Genomic DNA, 27,100 nt, shown 5'->3' with positions numbered 1-27,100 from the left:
AGCTTTAACACGATACCACAGTTCATCAAAAGTAGTCACTATAGTATTGTGACGAGCCAGTTGCTCGGCCACCATTGACCAGACGTTTTCAGTTGGTGAGAGATCTGGAGAATGTGCTGGCCAGGGCAGCAGTCTAACATTTTCTGTATCCAGAAAGGCCCGTACAGTACCTGCAACATGCGGTCGTGCATTATCCTGCTGAAATGTAGGGATCGAATGAAGGGTAGAGCCACGGGTCGTAACACATCTGAAATGTAACGTCCACTGTTCAAAGTGCCGTCAATGCGAACAAGAGGTGCCCGTGACTTATAACCAATGGCACCCCATACCATCACGCCAGGTGATACGCCAATATGGCGATGACGAATACACGCTTCCAATGTGCGTTCTCCGCGATGTCGCCAAACACGGATGCGACCATCATGATGCTGTAACTAGAACCTGGATTCATCCGAAAAAATTACGTTTTGCCATTCGTGCACCCAGATTCGTCGTTGAGTACACCACCGCAGGTGCTCCTGTCTGTGATGAAGCGTCAACGGTAACCGCAGCCACGGTCTCCTAGCTGATAAGTCCATGCTGCTGCAAACGTCGTCGAACTGTTCGTGTAGATGGTTGTTGTCTTGCAAACGTCCCCATCTGTTGACTCAGGGATCGAGACGTGGCTGCACGATCCGTTACAGCCATGCGGATAAGATGCCTGTCATCTCGACTGCTAGTGATACTAGGCCATTGGAATCCAGCACGGCGTTCCGTATTACCCTCCTGAACCCACCAATTCCATATTCTGCTAACAGTCATTGGATCTCGACCAACGCGAGCAGCAATGTCGCAATGTCGGGATACGATAAACCGCAATCGCGATAGGCTACAATCCGACCTTTATCAAAGTCGGAAACGTGATGCTACGCATTTCTCTTCCTTACACGAGGCATCACAACAACGTTTCAGCAGGCAACGCCGGTCAACTGCTGTTTGTGTATGAGAAATCGGTTGGAAACTTTCCTCATATCAGCACGTTGTAGGTGTCGACAGTGGCGTCAGCATTCTGTGAATGCTCTGTAAAGCTGATCATTTGCATATCACAAAATCTTCTTCCTGTCGGTTAAATTTCGCGTCTGTAGCCCGTCATCTACGTGGTGTAGCAATTTTAATGGCCAGTAGTGTATTTGTATGGCCATGTATGGAAGTGTAGCATGGACGATAAACAGTTTAGACAAGAAGAGAAGAGAAGCTTTTGAAATGTGGTGCTACAGAAGAATGATGAAGAGTAGAAGGGTAGATAACCTAAGTAATTAGTAAGTGCTGAACAGAAATGAGGGGGAAGAGAAATTTGTGAGACAGCCTGACCAGAAGTAAGGATCAGTTGATAAGGCACATTCTGCCACATCAAGGGACCACTAATTATTATTAGGGGAAAAGGAGGGGAATAAAAATCGGAGACCAAGAGATCAACACAGTAAGCATATTCAGAAGGATGTGGGTTGCAGTGGTTACACGGACGTGGAGAGTCTTGCATGGGGTAGACTAGCATGGAGATTTGCATCAAATCAGTCTTCCGAATGAAGACCACAAAACCATACATCGTTTTGTGAGCAACGTATTGTCTGTTTCAGACTGCACATAACAGATTAAAAGTAAATAGCGAGTATGTAATTCCTCCTTCGTGTGTCGCTGTGTAACCTAACGGCTGCACTGTTCGCTGTGTGTGTCAGCCTGGTGACGGAGCACAGGGACAGCTTCTCGGCCCTGAGGCTGAGCGACCACTTCAACCGGCCCGAGATCATCGAGCAGGGCGACAACTTTGACGATCTGGTGCGAGGACTCAGCTCCCAGCCGCAGGAGAACGTCGATCAGTACTTCACCAAGGAGGTGCGTAGCACCACGTTCACATTACCCCCTCTCGTCCCCTTCTCTCTGTCTCCGTCTCTCATCCTCCCTCTCTCCCCCTCTCCCTCTCTCTCCCTTCCTCCCCCCCCCTCTCTCTCTCTCTCAACCCACCTCTCCCCATTTCCCTCTCTCCCTTTCTCTCTCTCTCCCCATTTCCCTCTCTCTCTCCCTCATTCACACACACACACACACACACACACACACACACACACACTTTAATTTTAAGATTAGTTTTCTTTATTTTAAGGCAGTCTGCTCAGCTGATCTTTGAAGTTAATTGCGTCTCCAACATCACGACAACATCAACGGAAAACATCATAGTTTTTTTTATTTCTTCCCCCTCAACTTTAATATCCTCTCCAAAACTCTCCTTGGTTTCCTTTACTGTTTGCTCAACGTGCACACCAAATGACGTCAATGATACGCTACAACCGTGTCTCACTTCCTTCTCAACTATAGCTCTCCTTTGATGCCCCTCGACTCTTGCAACTACTGTCTCGTTTCTGCATAAGTTGCAAATAGCCTTTCTCTTCCTGTATTTTACGACCATTGCCTTCAGAACTTTAAATAGAGTATCTTAGTCAACATTTTCATTAGTCGACAACTGCTATAAATGTAGATTTGCCTTTTCTTAACCTGCCTTCTAAGATAAGTGCTAGGGCCAGTACTGCCTCAGGTGATCCTATACTTCTCCGGAATCCAAATTGATTTCTACTAGTTTTTCCATTCTTCTGTAAAGAATTCGTGTCAATATTTTACAACCCTGACTTATTAAATTCATAGTTCGGTAATATTCCTACCACTCAGAATCTGCCTTGTTTGGAATTGAGGTTGTTGCATACTTATGGGACTCCGGAAATAGTTTACTCTTCTCATATACCTTGCGTGCCAATCAGAACAGCCTTGTCACTGTTGTATTTACCAATGTTGTCAGTAGTTCTAAGGCAAAGTCGTTTACTCCAAGTGCTCTGTTTCGACTACGCCTTCCAGTGCTCCGACAAAATCCTCCTCGCGGTATCCTGTCCCTCATCTGACATCCATCTACTTCCTCTTCCTTCTTCATAATATAATACAGCGATTCTACACATTTGTTTCGACTTTCAGTCTTTGGTTCTCTGTTTCCTAGAACTCGCTTGCTTCCTGAGCTCTTGATTTTTATACACCCGCTTCTCTTTCTCAAAATTTGTCTGAATTTTTCAGTAAACCGCATCTATCTGTCTATTCATGCATGCTGCTACAGCCTTACATTTATCCTCTAGCCATTTCTGTTTTGCGTTTCGCACTTTCCGTCAATCTCATTTTTCCTGTATCATTTTTTGCATTTTCATATTTGCTCCTTTCCTCAGTTAAATCCACTAACTCGTGTGTCACCACGAATTTCACTTGACCTTGTCTTCTTCTTTATTCGATCCTTCACTACAGCCTTCACTATTTCACTCCTGAAAGAAACCCATTCGTCTTCTATTCCATTGCGCTGTTACATTCAATCGTTGTCGAATGTTCCTTTTGAAAGACACAATAAATTCTGGTTTTTTCAATTCATCCAAGCCCCAAGTCCCTAATTTCCTACCTTTTTGCAATTTCTTCGGTTTTAGTCTGCAGGTCATAACCAATAAATTACAGAGTCCACATGTGACCGTGGAAATGTTTTGCAATATAAAATCTAGTTTGAAATCTCTGTCTTACGATTACTTAAACTATCTGAAACCTTCTGGTGTCTGCTGGTCCCCTTTCCTTCACGATTCTTGAACTGAATGTTAGCAGTTATTAAATTCTGCTCTGTGCAAAATCCTAGCAGTTGGCTTCACCTTTCATTCCTTTCACCAAGCGCATATTCATAAACTATTTTTCCATCTCTTCCCCTTGCAACTACAGAATTCCATTACTCAATCGCAATTAATGTTTGGCTCCCTCTAACTACCTGAATAAATTATTTTAACTCACAATACGTTGCTTCAGTCTTGCTTTGTAGAATCATCATCCTCCGAGTTCTGCCTGAGGGCAGAGGATGTAGCTCTATGTAGTCCTGTCATTTCTACCCTCTTCGTTTTCTCATAATTGTTTCCTATGTTTATACTATCCACCATCTGGTATTTTCTGCGTCTTCTCCTTCTTTCATGCACCCTTCCATAGCATCCATCAGTAAACAAGTGTCCAAGCCCGTTGTGTTTTCTATTCCTGATTACCTTAAAAATATCTCTCTCTTCCTTTCCCCCACTCATCTCAACACCCCCTCATTTCCTCTGTCTACCCATTTCATTTCTTCCATCCTCCTCCAAGTCCACATCTCAAATGTTTCTATTCTTCTTTCTTCCTCGTTCCTCAGCATCCATGTCTCACCTCCATACAGTGCCACACTCCATATAAAGCACTTCGCTAGTCTCTCCCTCACGTCCCTGTCCATGCACCCACCTGGAAACCTTCTTTTCTTATCAAACGCCTCCGTGTGAGAATTGCTATACGCGTTTTCACCTCCTTGCTGCATCTCATGTCTTCTGTAACTGTGCTTCCCAGATATCTGAAAGCAATAACTTGGTCTGTATGTCCAGGTCTAACTTTAAAGTTGTTCTTACTTTTGGTGCACTTATCACCAGACAATCTATCTTCTTCTTATTAATTCTCATTGCGAATTCTTCGTAAGTCTTATTTCATTCTTTTAACATTCCAGTCATGATTCTTCCGCTCTTTACGAATAACATAGTATCATCCACAAATCGTATACATTCTATCCTCCTACCAAACCCGCATTTCTCTTTTTCGTTTCAAACATTTATCAATAATATGCTCGAAATATATGTTACACAGTACTGGGGAGGGACAGCAACCTTGCCTCGCCCCTCTTCCAGTTGCGCTTTCCTCTGTCATCTCACTCCCAACCTGTTCTCATATTTTCTGCTGTAAGTATAGATTCTTAATCAGTCTTCTATCTTTCCAGTCTTTCTCCGAATTTCCATTAATGTATTCTACTGTACTCTATGAAAGGCGCTCTCTAAGTCAATGAAAACAGTAAAAACTACTCCAGAATGAGATTTTCACTCTGCAGCGGAGTGTGCGCTGATAAGAAACTTCCTGGCAGATTGAAACTGTGTGCCCGACAGAGACTCGAACTCGGAACCTTTGCCTTTTGCGGGCAAGTGCTCTACCAACTGAGCTACCCAAGCACCACTCACGCCCCGTTCTCACAGCTTTACTTTCGCCAGTACCTCGTCTCCTACTTTCCAAACTTCACAGAAGCTCTCCTGCGAACCTTGCAGAACTAGTACTCCTGAAAGAAGGGATATTGCGGAGACATGGCTTAGCCACAGCCTGAGGGATGTTTCCAGAATGAGACTCACTCTGCAGCGGAGTGTGCGTTGATATGAAACTTCTTGGCAGATTAAAACTGTGTGCCGGACCAAGACTCGAGCGACTGTTCTTCTTTTAATGTGTCTCTCACCTGTAATTATCAAGAGTCCAATTGGATCTCTTGTATCGTTCCCCTTTCCAGATCCATAGTTCCTCTGCAATGCTTTTTTTCCAGTTTCCCGCGAGGTCTTCAATTTATCCCACTTGGTAGAACTTCTGCTCCATTATAAATCATACTTACGATTCTAAAATCCTCACTTGGAATATTCCTTTCAGCCTTGCGTTCTTTCTTTACAACTGGCATGCCATACTCATAATATTCGTACAGATACTTGTCTCCAGTCGAGTCGTCCGCCTCCTTAGCTGACAAGGGGAAGGCCTCAGACACAGCCAACCTATTCGGCTCAAATTTGGCACGTCGCTTGTGTACAACCTAAAACGAAGGACTCTAAGTTATTTTGTGTCAACACCCCCGAAATTTTGAGAAAATCACCCCTAAAGGTTACGACGAGCAATCGACTCAAAATTGGCGGGATCGATAGATAATTGTAAATAGAGCACTTTTCATCATCAGGTATAGGGTCCGCAAACGCAAAATTTTCCAGAAATCGAGGAAAGAAACTTTTACAACTGCCGCTTCTGTGCCCACACGGGTAAACGCCTTTCGCCGACAGCGCCGATAGCGCAATAGCCAAGGTAATTGGCTGGGAATTGGAAAACCCGGGTTGGAATCTCGAAGAAACGTAGCGGATGTTATTCTTTTCGTTTGTATTTTTCCATATCTCAGTTAATAGGGATAGGAGGGTTAATAACGTAAGTACATCAATAAGGAATGATAATAATACTTACCTTATTAACCCTCCTATCCCTATTAATTGAGATATGGAAAAATACAAACGAAAAGAATAACATCCGCTAGGTTTCTTCAAGATTCGAACCCGGGTTCTCCAAGCCCCAGCCAGTTACCTTGGCCGCTGCGCTATCGGTGCTGTCGGCGAAAAGCGTTGACCATGTGGGTACAGAAGCGGCAGTTGTAAAAGTTTCTTACCTCGATTTTTGGAAAGGTATGCATTTTCGGACCCTATACCTGGTGATGAACAATGCTCTATTTACAATTATCTATCGATTCCGCCAGTTTTGAGTCGATTGCTCGTCATAACCTTTAGGGGCGATTTTCTCAAAATTTCGGGGGTGTTGACCCAAAATATCTTAGATTCCTTCGTTTTAGGTTGTACACAAGCGACCTGCCAAATTTGAGCTGAATCGGTTGGCCGTGTCTGAGGCCTTCCCCTTGTGAGTGGTACCGTGCTTGCCTACTATTCAGCGGACCCGGGTTCGATAAATGTAAACGTCGTGTGACTAGGGCCTCCCGTCGGGTCAAGTCTTTCGACTTGACGCCACTTCGGCTACTTGTGCGTCGATGGGGATGAAATGATGATGATTAGGACAACACCCAGTCCCTGAGCAGAGAAAATCTCCGACCCAGCCGGGAATCCAATCCGGGCCCTTAGGATTGACAGTCTGTCGCGCTGATCATTCTCCTACCGGGGGCGGACTCGGGTTCGATTCCCGGCAGAGTTGGAGATTTTCTCCGCCCGTGGAGAGGGTGTTGCGTTGTCCTCATCATCGCCTCATCATCACCGACACGCAAGTCGCCCAGTGTATCGTCACCTGAAATAAAACTTGCAACGCGGCGGCCAACAGTGCCACACGACCATTTCACTATTTTTCCAGTCGACTCTGGAACGGTGAGTGCTATACCGGTCCGTGACGCGACCCTGTTCCAGCTTGTGACAGCAGCTCGACGTGCCCTGTTTTGCAGATCACGTGGTACCTGTTCCGGAACGGCAAGCCCCTGGGGCAGGACTTGCGGGCCATCGACATCCAGCGTGGGCGGGACCACGGGCTGGCCTCCTACAACGAGGCGCGCCACCACTGCTCGCTGCGCAAGGCGCACTCCTGGGAGGACTTCCTCGACGTCATCAGCGCAGAGGTGAGGGACCGCGGGATGGCAGTTCTCCACACCTACCACCGACCCCCCCGCCACTTCCTGACTCCTTCCGTACAGTTATTCTTGAATTCTTTCCGCCGTAAAGACCAATCTGTGATGTCTCGGAATTACAGCCAGATGACATAGTATCTACATCTACATCCATACTCCGCAAGCCACCTGACGGTGTGTGGCGGAGGGTACCTTGAGTACCTCTATCGGTTCTCCCTTCTATTCCAGTCTCGTATTGCTCGTGGAAAGAAAGATTGTCGGTATGCCTCTGTGTGGACTCTGATTTTATCCTCACGGTCTCTTCGCGAGATATACCTAGGAGGCAGCAATATACTGCTTGACTCTTCGGTGAAGGTATGTTCTCGAAACTTTAACAAAAGCCCGTGCCGAGCTACTGAGCGTCTCTCCTGCAGAGTCTTCCACTGGAGTTTATCTATCATCTCCGTAACGCTTTCGCGATTACTCAATGATCCAAATGAAGCGCGCTGCTCTCCGTTGGATCTTCTCCATCTCTTCCATCAACCCAATACTACTAAACAACTCAAGCATTTGTAAACAAATAAGTGATCAGGTCCGGGTGAAATCCCAGTTCGGGGTTACAAACACTGTTCTACAGCATTGGCCCCTTACTAGCTCGTATTTATCGCGAATCTCTGACCGAGCACAAAGTGCCAAGCAACTGGAAAAAAACGCAGGCGACTCCTGTATACAAGATGGATAAAAGGACGGACCTGTAAAATTACAGGCCAATATCCCTAATTGCGGTTTGCTGCAGAATCCTTGAACGTATTATCAGTTCGAACTTTCTTGAGACTGACAAGCTTATGTCCATGAATCAGTCTAGTTTTAGACATGGCATTCGTAGGATTTGGCCCCAGTCAACTTCTGGTTGTCCCCCAAATTAAAGATGACAATGGAAGGACATCCAAGAAAATTGTCCTGCAGCACGAAATGCATCTCCAAAAACAGACTGCTGTGATTGATTCAAAACACTTTTAAAACGATTTTATCTGTGTTTCCATTCGATTTTGTGAACATAATTCATGACTTATTTTTCATAGACAGTCCTAATGGAACTGCAACACACTGTGTATAAGTTTGCAGCCTACCGTTGCCATTGCCAGGCGTGACAAAATCTTCTGAGTCCATAAGCGGCCCCACATTTCTCTTCAAACTTGTTCACGGCTGAACGTTCCTAGCTCTGTTACGATGTTCTCAAACTTTCACTGACGATGTAATAAATGTAGGCTTCTAAGTCAATGCAATCAAAATATACAGCCATTTATATCACATACTTTAACAATCGCAAAGTCACTCAGCGAAAGGTGTAGCGTACCTCCTGTTGACCTACAATCATTGAATTTGGCAAGAAGCAAGATTCAACAGTGCAAGTAAAAGAAAAAAATTCGAAAATTGTTAATTTGTAATTGTATCAGACGAGAAATTTTTTTGTCACTTGTTATGCGGCTTCAAACCTCAATGCACTTTCATTTACTACGATATTAATGCATTAAAGGTGTTACTTAAACATAACACAGTCTCACCTAATGTCACTCCATTGTCCAGGAATATAGTGTGCAGAAAAGTCTGGCACACTGCAACGTTATTCATAAATACTTCGAGGGCTCTAGAAGATGACTGTGCGAAGACATACAGAAAACTGACGCACACCAGTAAATAGAGCGCCTGTCCAAGTTTTGATTCGTAGCACGCGCTGTGGCGTAGCTGCAAAAAGCACCAATACGGAGCAGACGTGTCGTAACATGTAGACTAGAGATGTAAAACTACCACAGGCTACCATAGACTATAATAAGTGTATGCTGCGGTACTTTTCCTAGTAGCTTTGATGAGTTAACATCGCACCTGCGTTACTTGCATGTTGGGTGTGTTGCATACTAGTCGGGCGTTACCTCACAACTATCGCTTTATTTACTTGCACGATCAGTGTCTTACTAGACTCGCCTAAAAGCTAGAAGCGATTAATCATCTGGAAACTGAGTGAGAATATATAAAGAGCCGGGTAACCTACGAAACATTTTTGTTACTCACATTCATATCTCTTACATTAATATAAACAGTATTTATAGCAAAACTGAAATTGTCAATGTTTAATTGAGGTTCTATTCGAAAAGTGTTAATTTGTAAAAGTGAAAGCAAGCTATATTGCAGTACCAATAAATAAAACAATACAGATTTGTTATATAGTCAGAGAAAACACAATATGCTCAACAAAGAGGTACCGTTAAAAAAACGCACAACAAAAACCTAGCCGGCCAGTGTGGCCGAGCTGTTCTAGGCGCTACAGTCTGGAACCGCGCGACCGCTACAGTCGCAGGTTCGAATCCTGCCTCGGGCATGGATGTGTGTTATGTCCTTAGGTTAGTTAGGTTTAAGTAGTTCTAAGTTCTATGGGACTGATGACCTCAGCAGTTAAGTCCCATAGTGCTCAGAGCCATTTGAACCATTTTGAACAAAAACCTATCACACATCGCTTCAATACTTCGTGGAGATTATATAAAACATGTTTCTGTTATTCATGAACAAATTTTGCATCTATCAATAACAACAGGAAACTCTTGCAACAATATTTTACATATATACAACTTCTGACAATAAAGTTCGGTGAATGAACTCAGAACGGTCGATCAGGCAACATTGGCGACTCACAACCGTGCACCTGCGTAGAGGTCCGTGTTGACAACCTGTGCTCACCGTAGCTCAGTTGAGCATCGTGTGTGTTCCGTGTTAGACCTGTTGGACGAAGTGCTTTTTCAGTGCGTTAGTTCTGAATTGAGAACAGGACAACGAACGACAAAGGATCAATTTAAAGTTTTGTTTAAGCTTGGCAAGACGCCGAAAGAAACGCATGCAATGCTGGTACGTGTTTATGGGGATCAAGCACTGTCCATGAAGTGTGTGTACGAGTGTTTCGCCCGTTTTCGGGGAGGTCTGACAATACCCGTAGAGGACGAGCGGTGACCGCCGTCAGTGACGAAAACATTGAAAAAGTGAGGACATTAATCGCGAACGACCTTCGATTAACTGTGAGCATTATGGTGGATGAACTGCAAACGAACCGTGTATTTGTGCGGAAAATCCTTACCCAGGAGTTAAGGAAGAGGAAAACGTGTTGTCGTCTTGGGCAACATCACTTGACTGACGATCAGAAGCAGCCACGTTTATGGGCCTCACAGGATTTTGTCGAAACGGTGGATGCAACACTCAATTTCTTGAACCGTATTGTCACTGAGGATGAAACCTGGTGTCTACGGTACGACCCTGAAACGAAACGTCAAAGCATGGAATGGGGATCTACGACAAAGGTCAGAGCCGAAAAAATCACGCATCAAAACGATGCTCAGCACCTTTTTCGATAGTCGAAGCATTATCAACAAGGAATTTCTACCTGAGGGAACGACAATGAATGCTGCACGGTACGTTGAAATTTTGGCCTGTTTTATACGAGAGTTGGAACTAATTTATTTATTTATTTATTTATTTATTTATTTATTGTTCCGTGGGACCACATTTAGGAGAAGTCTCCATGGTCATGGAACGAGTCAATACATGAAATTATAACACGATTGTAGAAATAGATAAAATGAAATATAAGAAACATATTCAGGCGACAAGTCGTTAGTTTAAATAAAGAAAATCAAGAATGTAACACTGGAATTTGCTTAATTTTTTAGCTCTTCCAGGAGCTCCTCGACAGAATAGAAGGAGTGAGCCATGAGGAAACTCTTCAGTTTAGACTTAAAAGTGTTTGGGCTACTGCTAAGATTTTTGAGTTCTTGTGGTAGCTTATTGAAAATGGATGCAGCAGAATACTGCACTCCTTTCTGCACAAGAGTCAAGGAAGTGCATTCCACATGCAGATTTGATTTCTGCCTAGTATTAACTGAGTGAAAGCTGCTAACTCTTGGGAATAAGCTAATATTGCTAACAACAAAGGACATTAAAGAAAATACATACTGTGAGGGCAATGTCAAAATTCCCAGACTATTGAATAGGGGTCGACAAGAGGTTTTCGAACTTACACCGTACATAGCTCGAACAGCCCGTTTTTGAGCCAAAAATACCCTTTTTGAATCAGAAGAATTACCCCAAAAAATAATACCATATGACATAAGCGTATGAAAATATGCGAAGTATACTACTTTTCGTGTTGAAATGTCACTTATTTCAGATACTGTTCTAATGGTAAATAAAGCGGCATTTAGTTTCTGAACAAGATCCTGAACATGGGCTTTCCACAACAGCTTACTATCTATCCGTACGCCTAGGAACTTGAACTGTTCCGTCTCGCTTATAACATGCCCATTCTGTCTGATTACAATGTCAGTTCTTGTTGAATTGTGGGTTAGAAACTGTAAAAACTGAGTCTTACTGTGATTTAGCATCAAATTATTTTCCACAAGCCACGAACTTATATCATGAACTACATTATTTGATAATGTTTCAATATTACACACAAGATCCTTCACTACCAAGGTGGTGTCATCAGCAAACAGAAATATTTTTGAATCACCTGTAATACTAGAAGGCATATCATTTACATAAATAAGAAACAGCAGTGGCCCCAGCACCGACCCTTGGGGAACGCCCCATTTAACAGTGCCCCATTGGGACTGAACATCATTACCACTCTCAATATTGCGGAGGATTACCTTCTGCTTTCTGTTCTTAAAGTAGGAGGCGAACCAATTGTAAGCTACTCCCCTTACTCCATAATGTTCCAACTTCTGCAGTAATATTTTGTGGTCAACACAGTCAAAAGCCTTCGTTAAATAAAAGAAAACACCTAACGTTCGCAACCTTTTATTTAATCCGTCCAAAACCTCACAGAGAAAAGAGACTATAGCATTTTCAGTTGTTAAGCCATTTCTAAAACCAAACTGTACATTTGACAGCAAATTATGTGAATTTAAATGCTGCAGTAACCTTGTATATACAAGCCTCTCGATAACTTTAGCAAACACCGATGGCATAGAAATAGGTCTATAATTGTCAACATTATCCCTGTCTCCCTTTTTATAAAGTGGCTTCACTACCGAGTACTTTAATCGGTCAGGAAACCGACCACTCCTAAAGGAAAAGTTACAGATATGGCTAAGTACTGAGCTAACATACGTGGAACAATACTTCAGTATTCTGCTAGATACCCCGTCATATCCATGAGAGTTCTTGGTCTTTAGTGATTTAATTATTAACTCAATCTTCCTCTTGTCAGTATCATGGAGGAGCATTTCAGGTAACAGTCTCGGAACACTTTTTTCTAAGAGCGCTATATGATTCCCTGTTGGGACTAGGTTTCTATTTAGTTCACCTGCTATATTCAGAAAGTGATTATTAAGTACTGTACATATATGCGACTTATCAGTAACACGGACATCCCCACTACGCACTGATTCTATATTCTCGACCTGTCTCTGCAGACCAGCCACTTCCTTTACGACTGACCATATGGTTTTAATTTTATCCTGAGACTTAGCTATTCTATCCGCATACCACATACTTTTTGCCTTCCTAATAACTTTTTTAAGCACCTTGCAATACTGTTTGTAATGGGCTGCTGCATTTAGATTTTGACTGTTTCTAACGTTTTGATATAATTGCCACTTTGTTCTACAAGATATTCTTATCCCTTTAGTCAGCCACCCAGGCTGCCTGTTTGTGCTAGTACCTTGTTTTGAACGTTCTAACGGAAAACAACTTTCAAAGAGGACGAGGAAAGTCTTGAGGAAAGCATTATATTTATCGTCTACTGTATCAGCACTATAAACATCTTGCCACTCTTGTTCCTTGATAAGGTTTACAAGTCTGTACAGCAACTGGATCAGCTTTCCTAAAAAGTTGGTAACTATATTTAACATGTGTTGCAGCACAAAAATCTTTTAGACTTAAAATTTGTGCATCATGATCTGAAAGGCCATTCACCTTTTTGCTTACAGAATGCCCTTCTAATAATGACGAATGAACAAAAATATTGTCTATGGTTGTTCTACTGTTCCCTTGCACTCTCGTTGGAAAGAATACGGTTTGCATAAGATTATATGAATTAAGGAGGTCTACCAGCATCCTTTTCCTTGCACAATCACTTATACAATTAATATTGAAGTCACCACATACAACTAACTTTTTGTATTTCCTATAAAGTGAACGAAGAACCTCCTCTAGCTTTAGCAAAAATGTTGTGAAATCGGAGTCTGGGGATCTATAAACAACAACAGTAAGAAGTTTAGCTCCACTAAATTTAACCACACCTGCACAACATTCAAACACCTTTCCAGTGCAGTACTTTGAAACATCAATTGACTCAAATGGGATACCGTTTTTCACATACATGGCTACTCCCCCACTATTTATTTACAGAATGAGATTTTCACTCTGCAGCGGAGTGTGCGCTGATATGAAACTTCCTGGCAGATTAAAACTGTGTGCCCGACCGAGACTCGAACTCGGGACCTTTGCCTATCGCGGGCAAGTGCTCTACCATCTGAGCTACCGAAGCACGACTCACGGCCGGTACTCACAGCTTTACTTCTGCCAGTATCTCGTCTCCTACCTTCCAAACTTTACAGAAGCTCTCCTGCGAACTAACGGACCGCGGCCGATTTAAAGGCTACCACCTAGCAAGTGTGGTGTCTGGCGGTGACACCACACCTGACACTTGGATGATGTCGTCCAGGATACCGAGCAGCATACATAGCACACGCCCGTTGGGCATTTTGATCACAATAGCCATACATCAACACGATATCGATCTTTTGCGCAGTTGGTAAACGGTCTATTTTAACACGGATAATGTATCACGAAGTAAATACCGTCCGCACTGACGGAATGTTACGTGATACAACGTACTTATACGTTTGTGACTATTACAGCGCCATCCATCACAAAGCTAAAAAAGTGGTCCAACTAGAACATTCATATTTCTTTACGTACTACACGAATATTTAATAAAACTGGGGTTCCTATTTTTAAAAAATAAACGCAGTTGATATCCGTTTGACCTATGGCAGCGCCATCTAGGGGGCCAACCATAGCGCCATCTGGTTTCCCCATTCAAGCTAGACGAGTTTCGTTCTTTGTAGTTTTTTTGCGTTTGATGCTTATTTCGTGAGATATTTGGCCCGGTCACAATGAATGGACCACCCTGTAGTTCAGGGACACAGTGCATGACATTCTTGACGTTGGAGCACTCACGTACACCACTGTAACCAACAGAACACTTCTTGGTGCTCTCAGATGAGGGACTGTAATGAGGCTTTGTGGTGTTCAGAACGTGGAGAAGCTGTCCAAGCTGTACGAGCACCCGGACGACGTGGACCTGACGGTGGGCGGCTCCCTGGAGGCGCACGTGCGGGGCGCGCTGGCCGGACCCACGTTCGTCTGCATCATGGCCGAGCAGTTCCGGAGGACGCGCCAGGGCGACCGCTTCTTCTACGACTTCAAGCACGCCGGATTCACGCCAGGTACGTCACTACACACTCCAACTACTACTGGACAAAACGGGTCTACCAGGTGTACCGGTACGAAATGAGCCTCAGGATACAAATGTGTCGATAGGGAACATTCGACGTGAACGAGCCTTAATTTTTATTTTGTTTGGTTGGTATGACATCTGTCAAAGATATTTAGTATACATGAAGTCACGGAACAAACAACATCACATGTTTCCATCGTGTTAACAATGTCGAATTTTGTACCAGAAAGTGATGTTTTGCGGAAAGCATTAAGTTTTTGTTTTCATTTGAAAAAAAAAAGTGTTGCAGAGTCGCATCGAATACTTGTCGAGGCATATGGTGATCGTGCTCTATCAGAAGCAACATGCAAAAGACGGTTTCAACAGTTCAGAAATAATGATTTTGATGTAAGAAATGAAGAACGAGGAACACCACCAAAAAAGTTCGAAGATGCCGAATTGCAAGCAATATTGGATGAAGATGATACTTTGAGACAGAAGCAAATGGCAGCAATGCTAAATGTTGCACAACAAACAGTTTCTGACCGTTTCAAAGCTATGGGAAAGATCTAAAAGTGTGAAAAATGAGTGCCACATGAATTAAATGAAAGACAGATGGAAAACCGAAAAACCACTTGTCAAATTTTGCTTAAAAGACATGAAAGAAAATCAATTTTGCATCGAATTGTTACTGGCGATGAAAATAGATTTATTTTAAGAATCCTAAGCGGGAAAAATGATGGATTAATCCGGGAAAACCATCAACATCGACTGCAAAACTATTCGGCAAGAAGACAATTAATTCTCTGTGTTTGGTGGGGTCAGAAAGGTGTGGTGTATCATGAGCTTCTAAAACCCGGTGAAACTGTGAATACTAATCGCTATAGACAACAAATGATCAATCTGAACTATGCATTGATTGAAAAAAGACCAGAATGGGCCAGAAGACATGGCAAAGTAATTGTTTTACACGACACTGGACCTGCACACAAAGCAAAACTGGTTCAGGATACAATCAAAACACTTGGCTGGGAGCTGCTACCCCACCCGCCGTATTCACCAGACTTGGCCCCTTCCAACTACCATTTGTTTTAATCAATGGGACACGCATTGGCTGAGGAACACTTCTATTCATACGAAGAAATCGAAAATTGGGTGGCTGATTAGTTTGCTTCAAAAGACGAACATTTCTATTGGCGTGGTGTCCACAAACTGCCAGAGAGGTGGTCAAAACGTATAGAAAGCAATGGTCAGTACTTTGAATAAAATATTTTTACTTTTCAATTCAAAATTAGTGTTTCATTTTCACAAAAAAACGCTTTATTTCATACCGGTACATCTGGTATTCCCCCCTACTCCACTGATTTTCGTTCCCGTCACGCCTCATGAATGTCAGTCCAGTGTGATAACCACTCTGCTGATATTGCTCGGTATTCTGCGTAATACAGGGTCAGTCACTAACTACTGCCACCTAGAACAACTCCGAAAATATGATAGGAGCTGAAATATTCGTAGGACAAAAGTTGCATCGGACAACGGGATCCATAATATGACGTTGGTTTTTTGCTGCTAGGTGCGGTCGCTTCAGAGATATTTTATAAGAGAGACGGGGCCCCTCCACGCCCGCACCAACGTGGTGACCAAACCAAAAGTTCTACTGTCACCTCCGTCAACATGTTAGTTATCTAATACGTGGATCACAGGATGCTGGGCTGTGATGTTATCCGTGCATCTGGGTAAGACAACGCATTAACACGATCCATCAGTGGACGGAACGCGAATGAGGGTAGCAATTTGAAGAGCAGAGGGAAAAAAGTGCCAAGGCTCGTGCCGTGGGAAAAAAACCTCTGCGACAGTGGGATGGGTAGTAAGAGCAGTAGTGGCTTACTAGCTGAGATAGTTTATGCAAGGTTGGGTTTGTTAGTATGGGTATCATGCATCATTACCGTAGCAGGCAATAGCGATGTATCCCGGTTTGCTGCAGCCGCTGCATTCCTGGAACAGTCAGGATCGTTATATAGTAGTTGGAGATCGGCCATCGATCATCTCACCGTGGGGGGGGGGGGGGGGGGGGTGGAGCTTGTCTGCATGCAGTGTACGGTACGGCTTCCCTGCGTGGTGCCAGTTATTCGGCAAACGGATATCCAGTAATGGTGGCTGATTAACAGGGGCTCACCTGTACCGTTGTGTTTATATTAAGGTCAACTTTGATTTTTTAAATGGGATGCTATAGTTTGGTACTTATTTTTTTATAGCGGCTATAGGGACGAAACCAATGATGTGTAAATGTGTAACAGTAACGTCTTTGAAGGTCAACGAAGGTCACAAAGGTGACAAGAACGTCCACTTGCAGAAGGTGTTCGAAGTGATGACCACTGGTATAAATGCAGTGTTGCAATCTTCTTATCATGGATTGAGTGGTATTCCTTATCACTTCGGCTCTTAACGAAGCACATGCTCTGACAATCCCCTCTCGGATATCTTCAGGAGTAGTTGGAACGTCTTTATAAACAATGTCTTTTTACGAATCCCCGCAAGAAAAAATCCAGAGGCGTCAAGTCTGGCGAACGAGCCGGGCACGACACATCTCCTCCGCGTCCAATCCAACGATTTGGGAATTGTCTCTGCAACTCATTTCTAGCCATCAGCGGAAAATGTGCCGGACACCCATCATGTTGATACCACATTCTGTTCCTTGTTCCTAAAGGTATTTCTTCCAATAACAGACCTAATGTTTCTTGCAGGACTGTGGTGTACTTCCTACCATTAAGTTTTCCTTCGATGAAATAGGGGCCTGTAATTCTGTCCTCCAGAATCCCACACCATACATTCACCGACTACGGTTTTTGGTATGCAACTTTCCGCAGCCAACATGGATTTTCAGTTGCCCAGTAATGCATGTTATGCAAATTAACATTTCTGTGGTTCGTGAATGCGGCCTCGTCAGTAAATAAAATCAAATTAATAAATGTGTCATCCCTCTGAATCTGAAGTTGAGCCCATCGGCAGAATTCAATGCGACGCATACAATCCGTACTAGTTAATTCTTCGTGGAGACTCATGTAGTAGGGATGATATTTACGGCGATGCAGAACACGAACAACACTACTCTGGCTCATGCTAGATTCCCTTGCGATTGGACGCGAACTATCACAAGGATCTCGAACCACAGTGGCAAGAGTAGCAATTTCCGTATCCACGTTAGTAACTTTCCTTTACCGGATACGTTTCCGATACGTTAAAGATTCAGTTCTTCTCACTTTGTAACACACATATTTAAGTGTACGAGCTGTGGGGTGAGTACGTTGAGGATATCTTTCAGCGTATAAGTCTATAACTCTCGCTGAATTTCGTTGGCGTTCTCCGTAAATGGAATACATCATTCACATTCGCTTGATTCGACGATACTAGTCTTGCCGTTCCTATTAGTGTTATATTGCGAAACCGTCTAATGGTGTTTACATGCCAATGGCACGTTAGATGGATACGCCGTATTCGACGAATATTTACTATTTGCACGCTATACGAGAAAGAATTGTCAGAGCATGTGCTTCGATAAATGCCGAAGTGATAAGGAATACCACTTAGTCCATGATAAGAAGATTGCAGCAATGCATTGATACCGATGGTCATTACTTCGAACACTTTCTGTAAATGGACATCCATGCCACCTTTTTGACCTTCTTTGACTTTCAAACACCTTACACATCATTGGATTCGTCGCGATAGCCGCTGTCAGAAAATAACCTACCAACCTATAGCATCCTATTTAAAAAAAAAAAAGTTGACGTTAATATCTCTGACGCGACCCAACCTAGCAATAAAAAACCAACGTCATATTATGGCCCCCGTTGTCCCATGCAACTTTTGTCGCACAAACTTTTCAGCTACTAGCATATTTTCGGAGTTATTCTAGGTGGCAATAGCTAGTGACTCACCCTTTATATTAGATTGGTGGTTAAGTTCCGTAAGCTTAACAAACACAACAGATACACATAATGGAGACATTATTCATCAATAAGATATTTCCTTAGACAATATTATGAAAAGGATAGTTGCTACTCACCATATAGCTGAGATGCTGAATCGCAGACAGGCACGGCAAATGACCCAAACAAAGCTTTCGGCCAAATAGGTCATCATTAGAATAGACAACATACACTCACAAATACTGACGCAAACGCAGCGCGCACACACAGGATCATAGATTCTGGCCGCCAGAGCCAGACTGCCGGCCTTGGTGGCCAGAAGCTATGGCCATGCAAGGGCAATCAGTAAAGAGTATTATTTAAAAGCTCAAAGTTTTTTGCGTGAAGCAGTCCGAAAAAGATGCCTGGATTTGTGCCGAAACAATTCGTGCTTTTGCACCACAATAGTGCACCTCCTCACACTTCGTTATTTGTTGGCAAACTTTTGGCCAGAAACAATACCGTAATGATGACCGAGCCTTCATATTCACCAGACAGTACTCAGTGTGACTTCTTTCCTGTTCCCAAAAATAAAGAAAATCTTAAAAAGCCGTCGTTTTACAACCGCAGATGAGATAAAAAACGCATCGCTGAGAAATCTAAGAGGAGCCCCGACGATCGATTTCCAGGAGTGTTTCGGGGATTGGACAATGCTCTGACACAAGTGTATAATACCTCTGATGGGGACTATTTGGAAGGCGAATAAATAAAATTCTTTCCAAAAAACAAAAATTGCCTTTTTTTTGCACACACTTGTGCGAGGGTAATCCCAAAAGTAAGATCTCCTATTTTTTTAGAAGTACACACACCTGTTTATTTCTGCTATGGTTTACATCAGTTTACAGCTTGAAAATTTAGCTATAATCGCCATTTCTGTCTATGCGTTTTTGCAGACTCTGTGGCAGTTTTTGTATGCCCATGTCATACCAGTTAGCTGCCATGCTGTTCAGAATGTTATGAACCTTTTCTTTCACCTCGTCGTCGGAGCTGAATCGCTTTCCGGCCAAATGTTCTTTTAACCTAGGGAACAGGTGATAGTCACTGGGTGCCAAGTCAGGGCTATAGGTTTCCTCTTCTCCGGTTCTGAATTGCCCGTTTGAGTTTTTTCAGAGTCTCACAGTACCTGTCAGCGTTAATTGTGGTCCCAGCGTTTCAGCTCCGACGACGAGGTGAAAGAAGAGGTTCGTAACTTCCTGAACAGCATGACGGCGAGCTGGTATGACATGGGCATACAAAAACTGCCACAGCGTCTACAAAAATGCATCGACAGAGATGTTGATTATAGCTAAATTTTCAAGCTGTAAACTGATGTAAATCATAGCAGAAATAAACAGGTGTGTGTACTTCTAAAAAAATAGGAGACCTTACCTTTGGGATTACCCTCGTATATGTAGAGGTAGGTGCAGATGTACAAGGGGGTATTATTTCCATTCGCGGAACAATGAAAATTAGTGGTTATAAATCAGAAGTTCATACAGGGATGCCTGTAGCCTGGAATAGAAACCTACCTACAACTCCTCATTGTCAGTATTACAACCAACATAATTTAAGCATGTGTTGAATTGTACTGGTAAGACAGTGAAACACCTCATCTGACTGTATTACCTGTTCCTTTGCAGAACAACTTCAGGAAATCAGGAAGGCGAACATGGCCAGGCTGCTGTGTGACAACTCAGATCACGTGAAGAGTATGCAGCCACGAGCGTTCGAGAAGATCAACCACGGGTGAGTATTGCTCGACGTTTGCCACTTGTACACTAAAACAACATGAATTAGACTATCCACACCACTGCTTCATTGACAGTCATGATCGAAGAGCTATGTAGTAGAGATCTTTTACACAAAATAGCAGTTATGATAACTAAAAAATGAGTGCCTGCAGGGATCAATTGATGGACCAACTTATTAACTGCATTATATTCGTTGGAATTTACAACTACAAGTACGCTCGAGTTCACAACGCAGCTTCCCAGTTAACTGGGGTACTAGAGTTGTGGAACAGACAGCTGTTACACAAACAAGAAGTTACGATAACTTAAAAACAGAGGCCCACAGGGGTTAATTTGGAGACCTATGTTCTAGTACTTTACAATAACTTATGAACTTCATTGTATGAGTGAAATCTGTTTCTTTCGATGGAAACAGTATGTGTGTACGTCAACACGCCACTATGCTGAGTGTACTCTCCTACTCCATTATTCATACACAGTTGTTGACCAAAACAGTACAAACATTTCCTTATGAACACTCCATTTCGGAACATGTTACTTTGTTACTTTTCTCTAGTTCCAAACAATTTTTGGAAGTTTTCTGAGCCATCAATCTATAGTCACTACAGAGCTGTATTGATTTGTCGTCCATCAAGGTGGATTTACAGATTTCCGACAGAAAACTATCAGTACTGCCTCGTTGGTGGCCGTAATACAAGGTACACAACTACTACGATATCTAGTTGTTCCATATGTAATGTCATTGCAGCATGCAAAATTCGCTGAAAATCTTCATCTACTAAATACAGCACTGAAAATTTAACTCGCTTTAGTTAAGTTTTTGGGTGTTACATGGATCATATTCACAGCAATTTGTTGTGATGTGGCACTTGTTGAAAGGATTACAAATAAACCTTAAATGCTAGCTATTTACATAATTCTTTTTTTTTAAATCATAACCTACAAGGAAATTTGATAAGACTAACGCAACCACATACTATCTACTCAGAAATTCGATTATGGGTTAGAAGGTGTTATCACACAGGTTATTTTAAATTGTTTCTCAATTCGTTTTCTATCAGTATAATTCACAAGAAATGTGGTCACATATGTATATGGTTGCGTACTTCACTCCTTTCTGCACAAGAATAAGATTCAGTTTTGGTAGAGCCTGTTTTTGTTCACAGTGTTGCATTTTGGAATTCTGTTATGGCTTTCAAATTGAACCTGATTCTCCACAACGAACTTCAGAGGAGATTTCGTGTATCCTGACAGTGTTAGCGTGTTTAGTTTTTTAAACAGTTGTCTGTATCAAATCAGAGGATGGACATCACGTAGTATGCTTACAACAGGTTTTTGTACAAATGCATACTTTGTATCTATGCGTGGAACTCCCTCAGAAAATTATTTCACATAATATCAGTAAACTGTAAGCACGCAAAAGAAGCTGATTTTCTAATGCTTCCTTCATAAAAAACGTAACTAAATTCACTTATAGAGTTTTCCGAATTGTGGGAGCAAAGCCATGGAGACGCTAGCACGTCATCAATCTATTATTTTAAGATAGGGAATTAATGGTCGAAAATGAAGATTACAGGAGGTAAATCAGCTAACATGGCTCTGGTATCATAGTGCTGTTGCTGGACTCCAAATGAATCTGCCTCAAAATTCACAGCTGTTTACATGGCTCCAGGGCACATCAGTTGCACTATTACCCAGTCCTCGGTTGCGTAGCTGACAGTATGGTTCTCGCCCTCTTCTAGTGACAATTCTTTTACTGCTGTGCAATGCATGTATTGCCAAGCACAACTATCATGTCTCATAATCCATTGCATACATGTTGCTATAGCTTACATGTCACCACACTAGACTTACCAGCCAGCAGTAGCTATCGCAACAGCGGCTTTCTTACAGATTCCTACAAGTTTCACTTAAAACTAAGTAGTGATTCTACAACACTTTCAGCGTTTGAAGTCATTACCAACTAGGCATGACAACAGAAATAGAAAGAACTCGGGGGCCCACAGCTGGGATCGTCACAGATGTGTATAGCCCATAAAAAGTGTAACAGGAATACTCAAATAATCTAAATGGGACTCATAGGAAGAAGGATGAAGTTTTTTCAACACTGTGTTGAGTAATTTAGAGATTCTGCTTTCGAAGAATACAATGGGCCATCATGGTGCCACCATCCATCTCATTTTAGGATTGTGAGAATAAGATAAGAGGGAACAGGGCACATGCGGAGCAGTATACACTCATCATATTTCCCTCGCTCAGTACGCAAATGGAACAAGAAGTATGACAATGGTATGAAGTATGGTACCCTCTGCCATGCACTGTATGATGGCTTGAGGAGTGAATATACAGATGTATGGAGCGCTACCCAGAGAAGGAATATGCAGTTATCTGTAAAATACCCTAAGTGGAGTTCACCCTATTTATAGTGCATTACTGGTGGTTACCCATTACCCATTGCCACAATTTGTGAATTGCATTTTATGTATGGAGTAGCAGGGTATGATGCCTGAAAAATCGAACGATTGTACAGAGAAAAGCTTAGGAACAAGGTGACTCAAAGTGGAAGAAATTTATTGCTGTCGAAGGACAATCTTGTATTTTGGATCTGAAGATGCATAATTGGGCCAAAACACATAATTATAATATTAAGAAACCTGATATATGCTGTCTTTCAATTAAAATGTGATCTCATCCCTTAGTAGACTTTACCATTTCACTGTTGCAGAAACCCAATTGTGCCGTGCGACTCGCTGCCAGCTGTGGACCTGAGTACATGGCAGGAGTCCGGTGGTGATGGTGGCCACGGAGGAGAGTCTGCATCGCTCTGGTACTTCAAGAAGTGAAGACCCGAGGGTCGCCAGTGGACGAGGACCTCTGCACACTCCAGGGTCAGGCTGCCTCGCTGGAGAAGACTGCCTCGAGCCCCTCAGCACCAGCTGTGACGAGGCCCCAGATCCTGGATGTTTGGTTCTCTGAATGGCCAGTTGGTGTCCTCCAACTATCGTTATCATCAATGCTCTCACCATCCTCATCCACATCATCACCCTCGTTCACAGTGTCTACCGCATATCATCACCTTTGGTCACCCCAAGAATATTGGCATTGTGAGTCAGTCGCCAAGTGGTCTACAATGTAAAATTCTGTATTCCCTGAACTCTTCAACATATGCATTTGAAAACAGCGAAATATCGTGAATTTTTGCGGCCATTTCTGTAACTGGGCACTGAATTGAAGTTTGGCCCACTGACCACAATAACTAGTATCAAGATGAGAATGGTAATTGTAGTCAGGATTTGCTTTCTTGAGGTGAGCAGTCCAAGTTTCTAACTGGTCAGTTAGACCTATGGTCATCATTAATGTCTCAGCACTTACGGCCATGTGTCTGTTGCAGATCATGTTGTGCATCTGATGTAGGTCCTAATGAGTGAATTGTGACTGAAGTCTGGGACCCAATTTAAATTCATTACTGTGCCCCTTCATGACATAATCAGCCAATTCTGTATGGCCACATAGGCGGCCATGCACAATATCTTCCTTGCAGCTGAAGATCATGCAGAAACCTTGACCTTAAGTTTCTTTTTATTTTGGTAAGTTAAACGGCACAGCTTTTGACCACCCACTTGTGATTTACCTATTTATTTAGTTCGGCTTGACCCTTTTGGATGAAGAGTAACTTGTTCAGTATACCTTCTTACTTCCCAGTACTTCTTAACTCTCTATCTCCTCCTTGGTTTCTCTGCTTTTGTTACCTTAATTGTCACCCTTGCATCAATCGAACTTTCCACATCTTCCTGTTCAACATGGTCTCAGCTTCATGACATACACTTGTAATTTGCAGGCAGCTACGTCCTGAAATTTTCTCAATGTGGCGTAAACCTCACATAGGGTCTGTGATAATCCTGATGGCAGGAAATTCAAAGAGATCTTTCAGATCCCAGAACACAGTTTCATTGCTTCTCCAAACAGACTATATGTGCCTGAACTTCTTCAGACTTGGTTAATTTGACTAACGCCACTGTATGGATCCACAGTGACGTAATCAACCGCTGTTTTATCACCAGTAGCAAATGTGAGGCACTAAAGTTCCTCCATGTAGCTTCGGCATTGCTATTTCACATGCTGTGAGACAGTTTATTTTTGTTGTCACTTTAAGTCTCAGAGGCACAAGCAAAAATGCCAATAGCTTGAAGAACTCTGATTGCTGCAGATATCCTGACAATAAACCCTTAATTTTTAGTTCCTCTTCATATTTTCAAACAGCATACTGTATGTTTGTAAACAATTTTTGCGTCTTTCTCTTGGCTTCACTGAAAAAAGAAGCCATGTTGTTGATCCGTGAACCACTTTTACCTTCCTTTGCAGTTTTTCCTCCTCATCTGCAATGGGTTGTCTACATGGTTTAATAGTGGATACACTCCTTTTTAAATGGGTATAGTTTTCCATTTCACAACCATAACTGTCAGTTAAGTAACTTATATCTTTTCTAATAATTTCGCCCAGGAATGATGCTTAGTGTCAAAGCCTTCCATGGTTTGTGACAACTTAAATTAATGTTCATTGGCACACAAATTATTTATCAGCATGGACCAAACAACTGAATTGAGTTTGAGTTCTTCTAAAACATATAATTATTAAACAATAAATCACATTTTATCCCCTTTTTCACAAACTTGCAAAGTTGCAGAGGGCGCACAATCAGAGTTACAGGCTCATTCTCCAGTTTCTCCAGTGTTACTGTAGAGAGCATTGTAAATACCATTGTTATAGCAGTAATGGGCTTGGAACGGAAAGCACGTCGCTACCTTACACATTTGACTGTTATCTGAAGTTTTATTCTAGACTGCATAAGATTCCTTTCTTTTAGGACAGCCAGAACTATGTAGACCGTTTGTGCTTCTTTAGACTCCGCCTATGTTCTTTGTTGAACTCGTATTGTTACCAAAGTCATACTTTTAAAAAAATGGTAGCGCTATTTATTTTTGATAAAATGGATGAAACTTATTCAGTACACAAAGGCTACAAAAAGACAACTCCAACTTTCCTCACATACAGAAACCTCCTTCTTCGTTATGTTTGTCCACTTTTGTTATATATATTCCCAGATATTTATATACTGCTTAAAGTGTTTTTTCCTACAAAAATATATGACTGTAATTTTCTTGGAAATAAACATATTGTTACAACAGCTGATGTAAGACATTCTTTCTTCCTACAGAAAAATTGCCATTTGCATTGAATGTAGTTCTAAGTAATTCAAGCAATGCTGGAATGACAGATAAATTTTGCGCCTGCTGGTAGATTTGATCCTGGGTCGCCTGGAAAAATACTGTCTACAACGATTTTTCAAATAATTGTTAAGGGATTATCTGCTAATGGACTCCTCGTTTGTTTCGAAAACACACGTTAAATTCTTTTCAGACTTACAAACGGAATAACGTCAAACATACAATGCTACAGTGTAGGTGTGGCCAAGATTTGCACCTTTCCAGCAGACGTGTGAATGATACTGAAACAATGCGAAGGCGTTACACTTGAGAAACTTTAGATTTTATCACTAGTGTTTATTCTCAACCTTCTATTTTCCCGCACAAACAATAACTTTATTACTAAATTCAGTATATACGGTAGACAGTGCTAATACACTGAGCAGAACTCCAAAAAGGTTTACATAAAGGCATTAAACGTTAAGTTGAGATGTTAATACATATATACACATTTCGATTTTAGGATGTCTAATACGAGGTGCCTTCAATAAGTAATGCAACACTTTTTTCTCCGCAAATTTCGCTTGAAAAAATGTGAAATTTGTTGTGGGACATCTGGGAATATTCCTGCTTCAGCCCCTAAAGTTTCAAGAAGTTCCCATACGTAGTGACCGGGATCGCGTCTCTAATGGAGGTGCCTTCCAGGCAAAGAGCTGTCATTAAGCTTCTTTCATCGAAAACCAGAGCATCACGGATATTGTAACTTATTTCTATCTTTACGACGTTTCTCGCATTTCTAGCTGCTTCTCTCACACAAATAATGATAAAAATTCAGAAATTCAGGGTCGCCACTGGCCCAAGCCCTTCCTAACCATTTAGAAAAAAACGGAGCTGGAAAATTATTAGTTTAATTACTTTAACAGTTTAATTTTAAGTATGCAAATTTCTTTAAGTAGCCAGATAAATAGCACTCCGTGTCGTGCATGAAGCAACTTGATTAATTCAGGATTGGAAATCGGAGTAAGTGGGTAAGATCAACACCACAGAATTTACCTTTCACGTAGATTATCCTAACTACACATAACTGGTGCCTGACTAGAAATATTTAAGTAAGAATTACGTGAGAATGTAACACAGCACAATTTAACTACAGCAAGAAGAAACACAGAAAACGGAGTTGGGAGACAATGATAGTATCATCTCCTTTGCATTCATACCATAAAAATATCTCAGTGAGACTCGCATTTCGACTATACTCATCCACTATTCTGGACAGAGGTTTAATCAATGCACGAGGTTGTGCGATAATTATTCAACCTACTGCTTCGGCTGCTTGCAAACGGCCGAACTAGAGCACGTGGTGCATTACGAATCAAACTGTTGTGCTGCTTTGTAGAAAGCGCACGAAAGAACAGATATTCTTGCCAAAATTATAGCTCATTAAACAAGCAAACTGTTAAAATAAAGCCTATTGCGGTGCCGTGGTGGAGCAA

The 27,100-nt window shown here is 42.2% G+C and overlaps 1 protein-coding gene across 1 annotated transcript in view; it reads left to right on the top strand.

The window, feature by feature from the left end:
* LOC124552510 (peroxidase) overlaps nucleotides 1-25,588 on the top strand; it is a 74,635-nt gene extending 49,047 nt beyond the window's left edge. The window contains exons 7-11 of the mRNA XM_047126800.1: nucleotides 1,716-1,872; nucleotides 7,058-7,228; nucleotides 14,523-14,715; nucleotides 20,293-20,398; nucleotides 23,129-25,588. Coding sequence (XP_046982756.1) covers nucleotides 1,716-1,872; nucleotides 7,058-7,228; nucleotides 14,523-14,715; nucleotides 20,293-20,398; nucleotides 23,129-23,246 — 745 coding nt within the window. The 3' untranslated portion in view covers nucleotides 23,247-25,588. The remainder of the gene's footprint in view (nucleotides 1-1,715; nucleotides 1,873-7,057; nucleotides 7,229-14,522; nucleotides 14,716-20,292; nucleotides 20,399-23,128) is intronic.
* The last annotated feature ends 1,512 nt before the right edge of the window (nucleotides 25,589-27,100 follow it).

This window comes from Schistocerca americana, chromosome 10 (genome assembly GCF_021461395.2).
Source record: "Schistocerca americana isolate TAMUIC-IGC-003095 chromosome 10, iqSchAmer2.1, whole genome shotgun sequence".
In the NCBI taxonomy this organism is placed as follows: domain Eukaryota; kingdom Metazoa; phylum Arthropoda; class Insecta; order Orthoptera; family Acrididae; genus Schistocerca; species Schistocerca americana.
Note: the sequence above shows the minus strand (reverse complement) of the source record. Positions and strands in the feature narration are given on the sequence as shown.